Source organism: Prosopis cineraria, unplaced genomic scaffold (assembly GCF_029017545.1).
Source record: "Prosopis cineraria cultivar Desert tree isolate PC_DT_omini unplaced genomic scaffold, ASM2901754v1 PC9, whole genome shotgun sequence".
NCBI classification, from domain to species: domain Eukaryota; kingdom Viridiplantae; phylum Streptophyta; class Magnoliopsida; order Fabales; family Fabaceae; genus Prosopis; species Prosopis cineraria.
This window is the reverse complement of record NW_026555340.1, coordinates 21,974,070-21,991,962: the sequence shown is the minus strand read 5'-3', so window position 1 is coordinate 21,991,962 and position 17,893 is coordinate 21,974,070. Positions and strand designations below refer to the sequence as shown.

The 17,893-nt window shown below is 31.8% G+C and overlaps 1 protein-coding gene across 1 annotated transcript; it reads left to right on the top strand.

Moving 5' to 3' along the window:
* Positions 1-4,633: 4,633 nt before the first annotated feature.
* On the top strand, positions 4,634-5,480 carry LOC129319481 (uncharacterized). Its single transcript, XM_054964565.1, has one exon. It carries the CDS (start codon positions 4,703-4,705, stop codon positions 5,336-5,338), a length of 636 nt encoding a protein of 211 aa, XP_054820540.1. The 5' UTR covers positions 4,634-4,702; the 3' UTR covers positions 5,339-5,480.
* Positions 5,481-17,893: the final 12,413 nt, after the last annotated feature.

Sequence of the window (17,893 nt, the reverse complement as noted above, 5' to 3'; positions counted from 1 at the left end):
TAAAACAGGCTTTTAAAGCTTTTAATAATTATCCTTCTAATTTAAATTCCTTTATTTGGAAACATCTATGAAGGCTTCGCTTACCTTCCAAATTTATTTTATTCATAAATGCATTCTTACAAGAGATATTTTAAACTTTTATCATCTTATAAATATTCGATCTAGAATTCTCCATTTTAAAATAAATGGTATTCAATATTCTAATTTTTCCCAATGGCTTATGAATTTGTTGGCCTCACTTTCATATGATTCTCAGTTTCTAACCCTTATCATTGTCACTACTCATACAATCTCGACAAAAAGAAATGAAATCTTCCATTTCAAAACTCATTTTAATCGACCACCTCCATTAGTTACCATTAAAACCATTCTTTTCATTCACAGTTACTTCATCTCCAGCTTCTCACAAAGCAATCTTCAAACTTTAGAGTCTACTTCTAATCCATCTTCTATTCCATCTAGGCCACCAATCTTGGTTGCACCACTCATGTTTGACTGAAACTTGCTTATAAGAACTACTTTTCCAAAGTTTTAAGTGGATTTATCATTCCAACGATAAAATTCACAACCCAACTCTTTTAGCTCTTATAATGGTTGTTCATCAAATCATACCTTCTTGGGACTCTACAAAAAACAGAAGCACAAGATTGTTCATTCAATATCACGGGAAAAATCTAATTTGCCCAAGCATTTTCCTGAAATGCACTCTTCTCATGTACTTTATTTTCAATTTTTTCTTTTGGAAATTTTCTTTATAAAAGTTTTCTTCCTTTACCTTCACGGTTTACTCTTTCTCTTTTATTAATAAAAATTGTCTCATTGTTAAAAACAAAAACAAAAAACCCTTCCAACAAAAAGCAGGGCACACAATAGTAAAAATTAAATAGCACAACTTAGGAGAAGCAAGAATGAGAAAGAGGAGAGAATGCTTGGAGGCTAAGGGGTGATGTTCTGGAATCTGTGGCAAACACTACATTTTATAGGCTGAGATATCAAAACATTATACAATAAAACACTGATCAATGACGCTTTAATCACACTTCAAAATACTGTTTTGGATAGTGATGATAGTTAAATGGTGATTAATATTATTAATGTATAATAATTAATTTTGAAATACCCATAATGTTTTTATGAGTGAGTGGAATGGTCGTGGGTTTATTCAATTTTGAGTATAATTATCTTTTCTCTTACATTTGAGATGATGTTTTGAGATTTTAGAATTATGTGTTTTTATTCTCATTTACGAGTAATTCAATCTCCAAGTTGGAGGTAAAGATAGAGATCAATTTGTGTTAGACTTTTTTTTTTTGGGAGGGGGGGGGAAATGAGACCTTCTTTGAATACGTGGTTTTTTTTTTCTTCTTTTTCCTGATGTTCAATTCACCCTTTTTTGTTTGGTCAATTTTTCCTTAACAAACATGTGAGTAGGAAAAAAATGGTAAAAGAGCACACTTATTCTTAAACTATAAGTATATAATTATATGAGATTTTAGACTTATTTTTAGTATAATTTTTTTCTTCAAATTTTAAAAATGTTGTAATCTAGCTTATAAAATTAACAAAAGTTAATTTTAATTGTTAGTTTGATAAAAAATAAAAAAAATTATAATAAAGAACCCAAAAAATTACAGCAAAGGATAACAAAAATTATTGATAATTTTTGTGATTTTTGTGGTCTTTTTTATTTTATCATTTTTGATCAACTAAATGTCAAGGTTAAATTTTTATTAATAATAAATGTCAGATTTTATTATTTTTAAAAGTTGAAGAAAAATATTATAAAAAAATTAATTCTAATCCTAAACTCTTATTGACTTAATAGTTAATAGTTTAGGAGTTAATTTTTTCTTTTACTAAAAAAAATTAGTAACACCTAATTGTCCCCACACCAAAAAAAAAATTATGCATATTTATTGAATTTAACGGCACTTTATCGAAGGGACTGTTATTAAATAAGACAAAAACTTCAAAATAATTACTCTCTCTGTTAAAAAATATAAGATATTTTTAACTGAATCCCATCTCTAATAAAGTATTTACTTACTTTTAAACTAATCCTATCTTTTCATATTTACCCTTATTAAATATCTTATAATAAATATAAAGACATTTATTAATAGAGGTATTTTTTAAAAAAAAACAATGATTATATCTTAAAAAATTAAAAATGCCTTACATTTTTGAACACCCAACTCTTCAAAAAATACCTTATATTTTTAAATGGAGGGAGTATTATTTTGAAATAGGAGGAGTAACACATCCAAATTACAAAACAGCACCCGAATTTGTAGAGTACGTTTATTCGTAAAAAATTACTCTCTGCGTTCAAAAATGTAAGACATTTTTAAACAAATTTTACCTCCAATAGAGTAGTTAAGTACTTTTAAATTAATACTATTTTTTATTTTTACCCCTATTAAATATCCTATAATAAATATAAAGTCATTATCAATAGAGGCACTTTTGAAAAAAAGACAATGATTACACCTCAAAATATTAAAAATACTTTATATTTTTAAATATTTGACTTCTTAAAAATATCTTATATTTTTAAATGAAGAGAATATTTTTTAAAAAATAAAATTTAATATTACATAATCACGTGTCTGTATGCTTTTTTAAACATCTATAAAAATATAATTATGCACGATGATTATTTGCTCTCATCATATGCACTTACTTCTTTAGTTGTATTGTCTACTTTTCACATACATTATATATGTATCTATGTATTCACTTTAGTACATATCAAAAATTCAAATTTTGATCAATAGTGATGGCAAAAAATATAAGTTTTATAATAATTTAGAGAATTTACAAGCCATAAAAAATATTCATTTTTAAATGTCGATAAGGAAAAAATTTATATAATTAACCTTCTAATAAATACACATAAGCAAGTTGATCAATTGCAATTACAATTGCAAATTATGCTGTATTTTTTTTTTTTGGGGACAAAGCAAATTATGCTGTATTAATGCTTACAATCTTGACAGCTCCTCAAAAATCGCAAGTTAAGGGATGCTCAACATAATTTCATCCGTTTGACATACATTGATTTTGTATTAAATTAAGGAAGAATTAAGTTGCAGATTCTTATAATTTTCTTCAATTTTAAATTAGGTTCATATAATTTATTTTATTTTAATCAAACCTTTGATCTATGAAAGTTAAAATAAATAATAAATTATTAAATTTTACAAACAAAAATAATTTTAGAGTTTTTAAAAATTTTAATTTAATACTTTTAACCAAAATTAAAAAAATAAAATTTTATTTAATGCACTGTTTGAATTTTTATTAATTTTTTATAAAAAATATTTAAAAAATAGTCTAGCTATATAAATTTTGAGTTATAAAAATTATGTAATTAATTTAAAAGTTGTATAATCATTTAATAAAAATATAAAAGTTTTTTATTTTGTCATTTAAAAAAAATTCAAGAATTTTAATTTTCAAGGGTTAAAAAATTTAATTGATCAAAATAAAAGGACTCAATAAAATAAATTAAATCACAAGAATCTAATTTAAAATTGAGAAAAACTATATTTTCCCTTCAATTAATCAAATGTATGAAAGTTAATAGCGAAAAACAATATAAAATATATAATTTATAAGAATGTATTATTAACAAATTATAAATAGTAGCTTATTTCAAAATTCATTTATTTTTAAATTTTTTATATAATTTATTGAATTGTAAATATTTTTTGATTTTTAAAATATTTACAGTTGAATTTGATAAAATTCAATATTAAAAAAATAATATTTTACAAAGTGAGTGAGGCATAGATGACATTAACTTGACCCCTTAAATATTATTATAGAGTTCGAATTCTAGAAGTGTATATGAAGAGCATTATTTGAAAAATAATAACTCTCACACTTAAATTTCTTAAAAAATTAGTCTTATAATTGTTAGATATAAGAGAAACTTGAAAACAAAAAAATATAATATTTGGAAAACATTAAGTTGTTATATATTATTTTGCGCATAAAAATACTAGCTTATTATGTAAACAACAATAATCTTCTTTTAAGAGTGAGACAACAATATAATATGCAAAAAGAAAAATTCAGTACTTTTGTAAAACAATTAATTACATTGAAATCCAATGAACTCCTCAAATTTTTTTACTCCATTAATTGAGGCAACCCATAAGATTGGGAAGAATGACAGTTAACTTCAAGAATACTGAATTAATTATCTTTAGGTTTCTAATAATTTTTTTTAAAAATTAATCTAAACTATTGATCCAAATAATTATAACTTCAGCCATTTTAATTATAAATAAATATTTAAATATTAAATATAATTTTTAAATTATAATAAAATTTGTTATTTAAACTGATATAAATATTTATAATTTATTTTATAAATTTTTTTTATTGAAAATCTAATCGTCATTGATTTAACAGTTTGGGATTTAATTGTCGTTTTCTCGTAAAATTACTTAGCAAGTCATCAACGATACTGCACGAACGCGAGCTATTGGATACTTTATCATCCACAGTGCAGGCGTACACACCATATGAGGGCACATCTCAGCGGCAAAACCCAGTACGGACGTTTCTCTCGCGATCACAAAATGGCACTACGAAATGCGTAAAGCAAAACCGTCCCATTACTCTCTTCACATTTTGATTCTCTGTACTCTCTCTCTCTCTCTCTCTCTCCCCCTCCCACGGGACGACGAAAATGGCAATCACAATCTGCGAGCTTCCCGCTCCGTGCAGTCACCGCCGCTTCCACGTCAACCTTGATGGAACTGAAATTTCCGTCACTGTCACTGCCACAGCCTCCGTTGTCCGACGCTGGATCAACGCCGTCACCTACTTTAACCGACACTACCTCAGCAGACTCATCGTCGGTCTCGGCGTTCAGTGGACTCCCGGTGACAGAGACGCACCGGCGGATACTTTGCAACTCTGCGTGGGTCGCCGATGCCTCGTGTACCAGCTGAGTCACTCAACCTACGCCCCGAAGTTGCTCCGGCGATTCCTCTTGAACCCTTACTATACCTTTGTTGGCTTCTGGAACCATTCGGATCGGACGAAGCTGGCGATTTCGAAGCATCATCTGCACATGCTGAAGGATCCTCTGGATATCAGGGAGTATGTGGAAACGGATGACGGTGAGAGCCTCCATAGGGCTTCGGTCGAGGAGATTGTTCGGGAATGCCTTGGGATTGATGGAGTAAGAGTGAGGCCAGAGATCAGTATGAGCGATTGGGACGTTATGTATCTCAGTTCTGAGCAGGTTCTGCAAGCGACTCTCGATGCTCACTGTGCGTTTATGATTGGGAAGAACATTGGTGCTTGGAGACTCCCTTAGGTAAGTCCTAAATCTGAATGCACTTCATGCTACAGGTTGTGTCCAGTAGATTTCGCATTTTCACAGTTGGCCTTTGAGCGAATTTCGATGGTGATATTTTGCTTCATTGAGTATTCTTCCAGCATCACTCTCGTTTTTTCTTTTTTTGGGCCATTTATGGCGATTTGAAAGCAAAGACAAAGAGATACTGTATTTTGTTTGAATCTTGTCATTTCCATTTCAGAGAAGTCTGTGATTGATGGATTTAACGTCGATTTGGAAATGTGAGGGTCTGCATTTATTGCTTGGATGGAAAAAGAAAAATCCTTCCTTACTAAGCCAAGCGAAAAAGATGAGAGAAAGCAATTAAATGAAGAAGCCAATAAAAAAGCCCGCTGCGCTCAGCTTTGAGCTTTCTGAACAAAGACCCCGGAAATGCTAGGAGCCTGTTTGCCAGCCTTTTATAAGAACAGTTTTTTGTTATCTACAATTAAAAATAAAAAATTATTTATTAACATATTTTTAAAAAATATTTTAAAAAATAAATAAATAATTTTTTTTTGGAGAATGAAAAAATAAAAATATCTTTTAAAAGCTTGTTTTGTTTTTATTTTTATTTTTGTTTTCAAAACTGTTTTATAATATAATTTTTAAAATTATCTTTTAAAAAAATAAAATGAAAATTTATTTGATTATGGAAATTAAAAATAATTTTAGAATTAAAAATAAATTAATAATGATTGTTATAGGTAATTAATAATAATAATTAATAATAAAAATCAAAGTAACTATAATTTTTAATAATTAAACGTAGTGTATTTTAAAAATAAAAAAATTAAATAAAAATACTTTAAAGTTATTTTTATTTTTTAAAAACTAAAAACAGTTTTTAAAAATAAAAAATCAACAGGCCCTAGTACTATGGGATCATTATTCTGTAGAATAAGGGGAATAAAAAACTCATTTTTATTAATTTTTTGTTCTGAGAACATATTTTAAAAAATATAATTTTTTAAAATAATAAAATAAAAATAATTTTAAATAGACCCTGGAAAATTAGTAGCTTTTCTTTTGGTTGGCTTATCCCTCTCACCAATTTATTATATTCATGATGATTTATTATTAGTATTTCATTAGACGTGCGCTCATGAATTTTAATGCTATAATTCAAGGTGAGGTGAGTGATTGGTCCCAAAAAAAAAAAAAAACAAGGGAGAAGATGAGATGAGTGACATTGAAACGTGAAACCTTTACTAATAAATTATAAGGTTTTTTCCTTATGTAACTTTTAGACCACGAATAAATTATACTCCCGTACATAATGTTTATAGTACACGTTATATATGGATACTCTGGAGCCCGAGCATTGTATGTGTTAAAAATTAGAAATTCATGACTTGCAAAACAATAAAATTTATTAAAATTTTTACATTACAAATGTATAAACAAGGGTTGAAGGGCAAATTTATTTTAGAAGTTTTTTTATCAATCTAATTAGTATTTTTAACCTTTGATTAGCGCAGCATTATCTTAAAGGTTTAAAAAATGATGCAATGTTATCATACAGTGATATTTGACTAATGTTAATTGTTAATTGAAAAATTTTAACTAGGATTAAAGAATAATTTTTCCATTTTTTTAAAAAATTAAGGTTAAAAAACTCTCATGAATTTTGAACCATGTACAAATAATTTCTTTAAACTTTACTCCTTTCATTTAAAAATGTAAGGCATTTTTTGATGAGTTGGGTATTAAAAAATATAAGGTATTTTTAGTCTTTTAAGGTATAATGATTGCCTTTTTTTCAAAAGTGTCTCTATTAATAATGACTTTATATTTATTGTAGAGTGTTTAATAGGAGTAAATATAAAAAAATAAGTTTAGTTGAAAAGTAGATAACTACTTTAGTGGGAGATGAGATTTGGTTAAAAATATCTTACATTTTTGAACAGAGGGAGTAACACTTAATAATAAACATCCTTGAACTTTCAAGTACTTCTTCTGATTCTATTTATAAGGTAGAGAAAGAAAAATTTTTTTAATCTTATTTATAAGTCACGTTATTAAATTTTTATCATAAATTTTTTTTACCCTCCATTGAATGCTGGAGAGAGAAAATATATTATTAAAGTATGTATATTTAATAGGATAAAGTTGAGAGTTTATTAAATTTTAAAACAAAGTTAATAAGTTTTAAAATTTTTTTAGTTCTGATAAAACATATTAAAAGTGACTTATAAATATGATTAGAGAAGTATGTGCACATAACGCCTAGCTATCAATTATATACCCTCTTAAATGTTATTTTTATATACATTCAAGCCCCTCAAACTTTGATTAATACATGAATAACTTTCGTAAATTTTAAATTATGTATATATAATTAATGTATAAAATTAATTATACAGAGTTATCTCTATAAATATAAAAGTTGAGGGAATTTATTGTAAAAGTTTAATAATTAAGAAGATTATGTGCACATGATCTCTATGGTCTTGGCCTTGAAACTTTTCTTTCTTTTTGGGTGAGTGGCTTAAAACTTTGTATGTACCAACAAACACAAGGAATCCAAGCATGGGCCTCAAGGCAAAAAGTAAGCGACTCAAAAATAATACAGATTGCATGAGAGACAATATGCTTAAAACTTTATTTTCATTCAATGAGGTGAAGCTTATGGACACAACCACATTTAGTTTGCTACGTAGTAACATCTTTATCTATTTTTAGCTCTAAGTTTGTCGGTCATCTTATACTGGACAAAACTGTTCCTCTTTCATGCATTTATTAGTCAGAATAATGATTACCCAACACAAGCGCCTGCGCCATTTTTCTAGTTTCCTGATCTTTTTGTTTTTGTTTTTGTTTTTGTTTTTGTTTTTGTTTTTGTCTTGTTTTGTTTTTTTTTTTTGGGTGGGAGATTGGCCTTGGATTTCTAGTTCCTCCAATACAATAATGTGAAAGTGGTAATCTAACGCCTGCCTTTCGTATGGGAAGGTATTTTTTGTGTGGAAGTAGAAATAAAGATGAAAATGAAAGTGGAAGGAAAAGGAAAAGTGAAAATAAAAGTGGAGTTAGAGTACAAAAAGCACGTTTGACTTACGAATAGAAATGTGATAGCTATAAATGCAGAATTATGAGGCGGAGTTAGGTTGGCAAAGGAGCTATTGGTAAAAAATCTAATCATTGAAGGAGATTAAACTGTTGTCTTATCAATGTTGAAAGATGCATGAGTGGAGAAGAAGTCTAGTAGTATTTTTTGTGATGATATTTGTAGAGTTCTTGATTTTTTTTTAGAAATATTATTTTCAGTCATGTATATAGGGAAGGCAACCAGTGTGTAGATTGGCTTGCTAATTACAGTTTTTCTCATGATTTTTCGTTTATTCCTTTGTGGGATCCTCTTGATCCTTTACAAGATTTATTGTATAATGATTCTTTCAGTGTTATTCACTTAAAAGAAGTTTTAGTAATGAAATAAAGTAAGGCTTTGCTCACATTCACTAAAAAAAAGAAATTTTATTTAATATTATATTTATATCTTGAAAATAACAAAATACCCTTAATAAAAAAGGCCTCATTGAACTACTAGCATGTGAAGCAAGTGCCATCAAAGAACAACTATTAGATAATGAAAAAAAAAACCATCATATCATCCAAGAAGAAAATTTGAGAAAAAAGGTGATTACAATACTCAATCAACAAAGCATTTAAACATACAATAATAAGATTATAAAATTATATTTGAAAATCATGAACACATTCAAATAGAGATTGATGATGCATGAGAAGAAAATGGAGACGTGCAACCTTGTTGTGATAATAGACTCAAACATAGCTCATGATGGAGTGGCTACATAGTAAAGATTTGGAGGAAGAGGACAACAAAATTCAAACAAACCTTGAAGTAGATAATAAAGGTAGAAAGTTTGGCCATAAAGTTTCTCACAATTTGAGGAAGAGGATAATGGAGTTCAAATATCAATAGATTGGTGTCAACTCAATGTTGAAATATTAATCGCCATTGAAGATCTAGAGCGTGCTATCAATTAGGGTCCTCCATCATATTGGTTGTCGTCCTTCAATTGTTTCATTGAAAAAGGATGCTATGAATGATCAACAAGCCAAGTGGAGTTTTAGATAAGTGGAACTTGGTTCCTAGTGTCTAGATATATAACCTAATTCCATTAAATTTAATAGAACTCAACTCTCCATGAAGTCTCTTCATGCATGACAAGCACACAAAATGTTGGGTTCCACTTCCACTTCTACTTCCTTTCCTCCAATTCCCTATTATAAAATGAGGCATAAAGACATGTTTGAACTAGTTGGTCATGTAGATTTAAGTTTTTGGTGCCATAAGAGCATGTCCTCAAACGGTGCCAAATACCTAACTTGTAAATCAAGTAATGAGTTCTTAAGGTCTTTTATCACAATTTCCCTAAATGCAATTGTTTAAAAATAAAGGAAATGAAGAAATAAAGATGAAGAAAAATGGAAGACTTGCATGATGAAAGCAAACATGATATTGATAATAATAAAAAATAAATTACAAAAAATATAAGATGGAAAATAAAAGAAGAGCGCTGGAGTGCTGTTGCTATTGTTTTGCTAAAAGGCAGTACTATATTGCTTACTGGAGAACTTACTGCTATTGCTAGATGCATGGCGCTTTAAGGGAACTACGTCAAGTTTGTTGAAAAACGAAGTGTCCAATATACTCAAACCAAGTGTTGAAGCAATTGGAATGCTTTTGGTTTGATTGGAATTAAAGTTGTTAAAGAGACTATAGAGAGATCACATGTGTGGTTGCTTCTTATTTTTATAGGTATAAAGTGACATTTTTCTTATGGCTTCATACTTCACATTTCTTAAAGGCTGTAATTCTAGCCAAGTCTAATAAGCCAGCTTGAATAAGTTTGAAAAATTTCAAAGCTGGACTTAGGAGTTTAGAAGAGGAAAGTGGATGACATTGAGATGAAAAACTCTACTTTTTCAATGGGTACGTTTAAAACCCCAGGTCCAGATGGTTTACAAGCACACTAATTTCAATCACAATGAGATCTGGTAGGTGGTTACATCTATTCCTTAGTCAAGGAAGCCTTCCTTAATCTAATAAGTATTAAGGAGTTTAACCAAACTAATATTGTCCTTATCCTAAAAATTGAGAACCCTACTTCGCTCAAAGACATGTGCCCTATCTCTTTGTAATGTAAGCTTCAAGATCATTACTAAGCTACTAGCAAGTCGTTCCCAACCTTTCATGAATAATCTGGTTGGACCACAACAATGTAGTTTCATCCAAGGTTGTACTAGTTGTGATAACATCATTGCTGCTCAGGAAGTTATTCACCCTATGTGGACTAAGTCAAATTGAAAAGGATTTACTGCAATGAAGTTTGATATGAAAAAAGCATATGATAGGTTGGATTGAGGCTTTCTTGAATAGACTCTTGCTGACTTGGGGTTTACTAGGCAATTCATTTAGATTATAATGGCTTGCATTAGTACGGTTTCAATGCATGTACTTTAGAATAGGGAATATAGCTTGACCTTCTTACCTGTAAGGAGGGTTTGCCAAGGTAATCCACTGAGTCCATATCTATGTCTTATGTATGGAAAGACTAAGCCAACTTATCTAGAGTGAGTGTGACTAAGGTAAATAGAAACTACTTAAGTTTAAGATGGCAAGACTGAGTGTTTCTCACTTATTTTTTGTGGATGATTTACTCCTCTTTAGTGAAACCTCAAGTGATCAGATTGAAGAAATGACATAAATTATACATCGGTTTTGTACTTTTTCAAGCCACAAAATTAATCTTGCCAAATCAAAGGCTTCCTTCTCCAAGAATGTACACTTTAATAGGCAGCTGGATTTGAGTCAAAGGCTGGGCATCGATATAACCACTGATTTGGGAAAATACCTAAGAACACCCATCAACCATACTAAAGTTACTAAGGCAACTTTTAACCCGATTGTTCACAGGGTAAAGAAGAGGCTATCTTCCTATAAAGGTAAATTTCTTATCTCATTAAAGTTGTTTTGTCTAACTTCGTGATGTGTGACCCGACCAAAAATCACATGACTCACTCTCGAACTATGGCTTCTCTCATTCTCGAATATTTAGGATGTCTTATACCCTAAGCTATTCTCCTTATTGAACTGGTAGAGAAAGCTAGGTTCTAATCCCTCAACAAACTGTGAGATAAGGCTATACCCTCATGTACTAAAGGGCAGCCTAAATATCATATGAATTTTTCTCTCCTCCTAATTCCTAAGTGAACTCCCGCCCACTAATCATGTCATAGATAATACTCACTCTTTTCACCTTTTTTCTTTGTTATCAAAATTGTAATATCCCAATATAAATTTTAATAGTTAATTTGAGTTAATAGAAAATTAAAAAAAAATAAAAAATAATAATTTTAAAAAAAAATAAAAAAAAAAAAAAAATAATATTATTAAATTATTATTATAATAATAAAAAAAAGAAAGGAAGAAGAAGAAGAAAACGAATTTGCTTCGTCCGCCGCCTCAACAGTAACAATAATAAAATAATAATAAAAAAAAGAAGAAGAAGAGAGAGAAAATAATTAAAAAAATGTGGGACCCACTGAATTTTTATAAAAACTCACCTTCCTTCATTTCCTCATTCATTCCTGCGCGCGAGCTGAGGCGGAGAGAACGCGAGTCACCGGTGCGAAATATCTAAATTTTTAAGGTAAGAGTTTTTAATAGGATATTTAGGGTGTGATTTTAAGCTTTTCAAGACTAAGTAAGTGTTCTAAAAATTTTTCTTAGTCATCCTTCTTATTTAGTTTCTGAATTTGTAGTGGTAGAAAATTTAAGATCTGGAAGAGGAATGAATTTATGTTGAATAAATATGGTTTTTGAGGTTGTTAGTAGTATAATAAATATTCTAGAGTATAAATTTATTGGTGATCTTTGAATTTGTGGCTTATGGATCAAATTCTAGACTAGATCTGAAAATATATGTTGATTTATTGAGGTTTAGATGATTATTTGGGATGAGAAATGAATTATTATGGTTATAGGATTATGATTCTAAACTAGAGACTTAATTTTTAATTTTTGGGTATTTTAGGTACGAATTTATGAAATAAAAAGAAAATTTTGATAATAAAAATTAGTTTAGAAGTTGATTTTTAGATTATTAATGTTTATTGATAATTAAAAGAGGAGTTAAAAATTATACTTAATAGTATTAACTATAGATTTGTATTAAGATTGAGATTAGGAATTATGTTATATTTTTAATTTTATTATTAGAATTATTTTATTAGTTTCAAAAATTGAAACTAATAATTATAAATAATATATTATTTGTAGATTGTATTACTGGTGAAGATTGTGGTGAGAGAGAAATTTTAAGGAATAATTTATTGAAAAAGCCACAAGGTAACCATGCTTTTAATTTGTGATTTGTGTTACTTCATGTTAATTGGGTGATTATTGAGAAAATTATAAATTTTGTAATATTATATAATTGTGCAATATTATTATGAATTTATTTGATTATTGTGGGAGGTGTTGGGAGACTTGTTATTGTTGTTATATTTATGTACCACGTGGTACGCCCCTATTGGAGCTCAATAGGTGGTTTGTAAGGGCTCGGGCTAATCTACCTTTGGCCGGGTAATTTAGCACCGAGTGAGGGCTACGGCTCGAGGTTAATGGAGGGATATAAGGATGGTTGTTTGTGTGTATTGTAATATTTCTTATATTTGTTGGAATTATATTATTTTTAATTTTCACTTAATAAGCACACACTTAACTGTTTGTATACACTATCATAAATTGGCTTTGGTTACTGGGACTTTTGAGTCTCATTATGTGGTTAACAATTTTCAGGAGAAGAGCCACGAGTGACATGTGGAGGAGTCCCAGAGGCTTAGTGGTATAGATCCACTGTCTCTTTTGGGTATTTAATTTATGATTTATAATGTGTTATATTGCCAATATTAGGGCTTTTTGTTTATTGTCAATTATATGAATATATAAATGTAATCATGCCTTTCAAACTATTTCTATTTTTGGTACAATTTGGATGACTGTAATTTTAATATTTGGTTTACTTTGGATTGGTTAAAATGGCATGATTATAAGGCCAAATAACTGGCTTGTGTTGAAAATTGACTAAATTGCTTATTTTACTTGTTGGGAGTATAAGGATGGACAAATGTGATTTAGTTTACTTGTTGGGAGTATAAGGATGAACAAATGTGATTTAGCCTAATGGCATGTGGGAGGTAAAAATTTATCTGAAATGTTATAGTGTGTGAGTTGAAGCCAATTATAAAATATTTTATATTGAAATTATTGATATAAAAATGTGTTGGGTGGCTGTAACCCAACTATGGTTGAGTTAAATTATTTTAAAAAAAAAAATTTGGTGTGTTACAAATTTTGGTATCAGAGCTACATGTTTCAAATTCTTATAAATATGAAATTGTTATACATTAACCTAGTTTATTGGCAATATACATTATTAAATCATAATACTTCTCCATTATTTTTTCTTGTCTTGAGATTAGTGTTAACTTAATTATGTGACTTCCATCCTTTAGGAGGGGAGAGATGGTGTCCAAAACTAGGAGAGGTGGCGAAATTGTCGGTGATTCTATAGAGCCAATAGGAAATGACATACCTTCACTGCCACAACCGGAGCCCACACAGCAACAAATTGGGCAGGGCGAGCCCATACAGTCACAACTAAGGCAGGATGAGCCAACCATGAGGCAAATGATGGATCTACTATATAATCTTAGTGACCGCATGAAGAGACAAGAAGAAGAATTGGCCGCTTTAAGACAATATAAGGAGAATTCCAACCGAGAGGGAAATGGCCAACAAGAAGGAAGCCATACCAAGTATTAAATGCGAGCCAATCTGCTGATAAGGCTCACCTTCCTATTCTCACCATGAGACTAGTCCGAAGAATGTGAGTCTCCACTCTGAGCAACAGACATCCACGATCACAAAGATTTGGAGTACTTTCGTAAGTTTAATCCTCCTACTTTCGATGGAAATCTTAAGCCAGCGGTGGTTGAAGAATGGATAGATCAATTGGAGAGTATTTTTCGTATGGTTGTGTGCACTTCTAATCAAAAGGTGCAGCTGGCAATATTCCTACTACAGAAGAGTGCTAAGAAATGGTGGGAAACATCAGGACCGAAGGATGATTCCTCTCTTACTTGGGAAGATTTTAAAGCCATATTGTTCGAGAATTATTTTCCTACTGCACTGAGAGCAGAAAAGGAGGCTGAGTTTCATGCATTTCGTCAGGGTGATCTAGATGAGGATGAATTTATTGAACAATTCTCAGAATTATCTAAATACTCTACTTACCTCCAAAAACATGAAGATACGGAGTGGATGGCTGAACGATTACTAGAGAAGGCGAGGCCTGATCTAAGGGAACAGTTAGCCCCTTTTGAGATCAAGACATTCAGTGAGATGTGCAATAAGCTTCGAATAGTTTCTCGGAGGAAGAGAGAGGCTAGATTAGAAGCTGATAGAGAGAGGAGGAAAGAACCTCATGGGAAGCCCCCTATCCACACCAGACCCATTGGTGGAGTAGAGAAGAGGAGCAGTCAAATCTTTGGAGGCTTTAGAAATCAGAAGAAGAAGGGCTACTATCATAAGGGCCAGAGCTACAGAGGGAATCAGAGTGGAAGTCAAGGGTCCTATAGGAGCCCAGCTACCTTTAATCCTACTCCTGATGCTGCTAGTAATCAAGCATGCAGTAAGTGTGGGAAGTTTCATTCTGGTGATTGTTGGGTTTGTTACATCTGTCAGAAGCCTGGTCATATTGCTCGATTCTGCTATCAAAACCAAATAGGGGTAATGATCAGAGACCTACAGTACCAGCACGAGTGTATGCCCTCTCTGGGCCAGAGGCTGCTAACAACCCTAATGCTATCCGAGGTATAATCCGAATCCTTGATAATGATGTTTGTGCTTTGTTTGATTCGGGTGCTACACACTCTTTTGTGTCTGATGAATGTATGAAAAGATGTAAATTGCCTGTGTGTACCTTACCTTTTGATGTGAAGATTTCTACTCCTGCTGGTTTGACTGTAAGGACTGCTAAGGCATGTCTAAATGTAGAGGTTGAGTATGAGGGTCGAAAGACCACCATAGACCTCATTTGTTTGTCTTTGTCTGGGATTGATGTTATTGTGGGGATGGATTGGTTGTCTGCAAATGGAGCTGTACTTAATTGTCAGAAAAAGAGTGTGTCACTTTCAGCTCTTACTGTAACCCCTGTAGAGTCCCAAAGTCCTATGTTGTTGTCTGCAGCTCAAGTAGAACAGTGTATAAGAAAGGGCTGTCAAGCTTTTATGATTTTCTTCTCAATCAAGGCAGAGATTGAAGAAGGTGTAGATCAGATTCCAGTAGTGAGAGAATTCCCTGACGTCTTTCCTACTGAAGTGATCGGTTTGCCTCCAGAACGAGAGGTTGAGTTCTCGATTGAACTCGTACCTGGTACGGGGCCTATTTCTAAGGCACCCTATAGGATGTCTCCATCGGAGTTAGCTGAGTTGAAGAGACAAATTGAAGAGTTGTTAGAGAAGGGGTTTATCAGACCGAGTGTATCACCATGGGGGTCACCGGTACTGTTTGTGAAAAAGAAAGATGGAAGCCTTAGATTGTGTATTGATTATAGACAATTGAATAAGGTAACCATCAAGAACAAGTACCCTTACCTCGAATTGATGATTTGTTAGACCAATTAGTCAATTCAGCGGTGTTTTCTAAGATTGATCTAAGATCAGGGTATCATCAATTGAGGGTTAGAGCAGAGGATATCCCTAAAACTGCTTTTAGGACTAGATATGGGCACTATGAGTTCCTAGTGATGCCGTTTGGGTTAACAAATGCCCCAGCTGTCTTCATGGATTATATGAATCGAATCTTCAGGCCTTATCTCGATGAATTTGTTGTAGTCTTTATTGATGACATACTTATTTATTCTCGGATGAGGTGGACCATGCTAGACATCTTAAAATTATTTTGGAGATATTAAGAGAGCACAAGCTCTATGCCAAGTTGAGCAAATGTGATTTTTGGCTTAAAGAAGTTAAATTCTTAGGCCATGTTGTTTCAGAAGAAGGGGTAGCGGTGGACCCTAGTAAGATAGATGCAGTGATGAAATGGGAACAACCTCGAAGTGTGACAGAAATTAGGAGTTTCTTGGGTCTTGCAGGCTACTATCGTCGTTTCATTAAGGGTTTTTCACAAATTGCAATGCCCTTGACTAAGTTGACCAGGAAAGATGCTCCATTTATTTGGACGAACGAGTGTGAAGTTGCCTTCCAGGAGCTGAAAAAGAGGTTGACCACCACACCGGTGCTCACCTTACCTGTTCCAACTGCTCCTTATACCTTGTATACTGATGCTTCTAAGAAAGGTTTAGGTTGTGTATTGATGCAGGAGGATCGAGTAGTGGCTTATGCCTCTCGACAGTTGAGACCTCATGAGGAAAATTACCCTACTCATGACTTGGAGCTTGCTGCTGTGGTATTTGCTTTGAAGATTTGGAGGCACTATCTTTATGGTTCTTCTTTTGAGGTCTTCAGTGATCATAAAAGTTTAAAATATTTGTTTGATCAAAAGGAGCTCAACATGAGACAGCGCAGATGGATTGAGTTTTTGAAGGATTATGACTTTGAGTTGAAGTATCATCCAGGGAAAGCTAACGTAGTCGCCGACGCTCTGAGCAGGAAGCTTGTACATACTGCTCACATGATGGTCAGAGAACATGAATTATGGAGTAGTTTTCATGCAGTAAATGTAGAAGTAGTCGAAAATCGTTTGGCTGCTCTACATATTACTGAATTTGAGAATAATTTTTGGGAAGAAATCAGAATTTCGCAGCAGAAGGACGATTATTTGAATAAGATTAGGGTAGAGATTGGGGCTGGAAAGGCTGAACATTTTGATGTGACCGATGATGATGTCGTAAGATATAAAGGTAGAGTGTGTGTGCCTAATGATACTCGATTGAAAAATATCTTACTTGAGGAGGCTCATCAAGTAAATATACCATTCACCCAGGAGCAACTAAGATGTATCATGACTTAAGACGTGGTTGGTGGTGGCCAAGATGAAGAGAGATGTAACTGAACATGTAACTCGTTGTTTGACTTGCAGAAAGTCAAAATTGAGCATCAGAAACCAGCCGGGATGCTACAGTCTCTTGATATTCCAGAGTGGAAATGGGACAGCATTTCTATGGACTTCATTACAGGATTGCCTAGAACATCTTCTGGTCATGACACTATATGGGTAATCGTAGATCGACTCACCAAATCAGCTCATTTTCTTGCTACTAATATCAAGTATTCTCTCGAAAAATTAACTGAAATCTACATAAGAGAAGTGGTGAGATTGCATAGAGTGCCGACAAATATTGTATCTGATCGTGATCCGAGATTCACATCAAACTTTTGGAAGTCATTACAGGAAGCCATGGGTACTCGTCTGAGTTTTAGCACCGCTTACCACCCCCAGACCGATGGGCAAACAGAACGAACCATACAAACTCTTGAAGA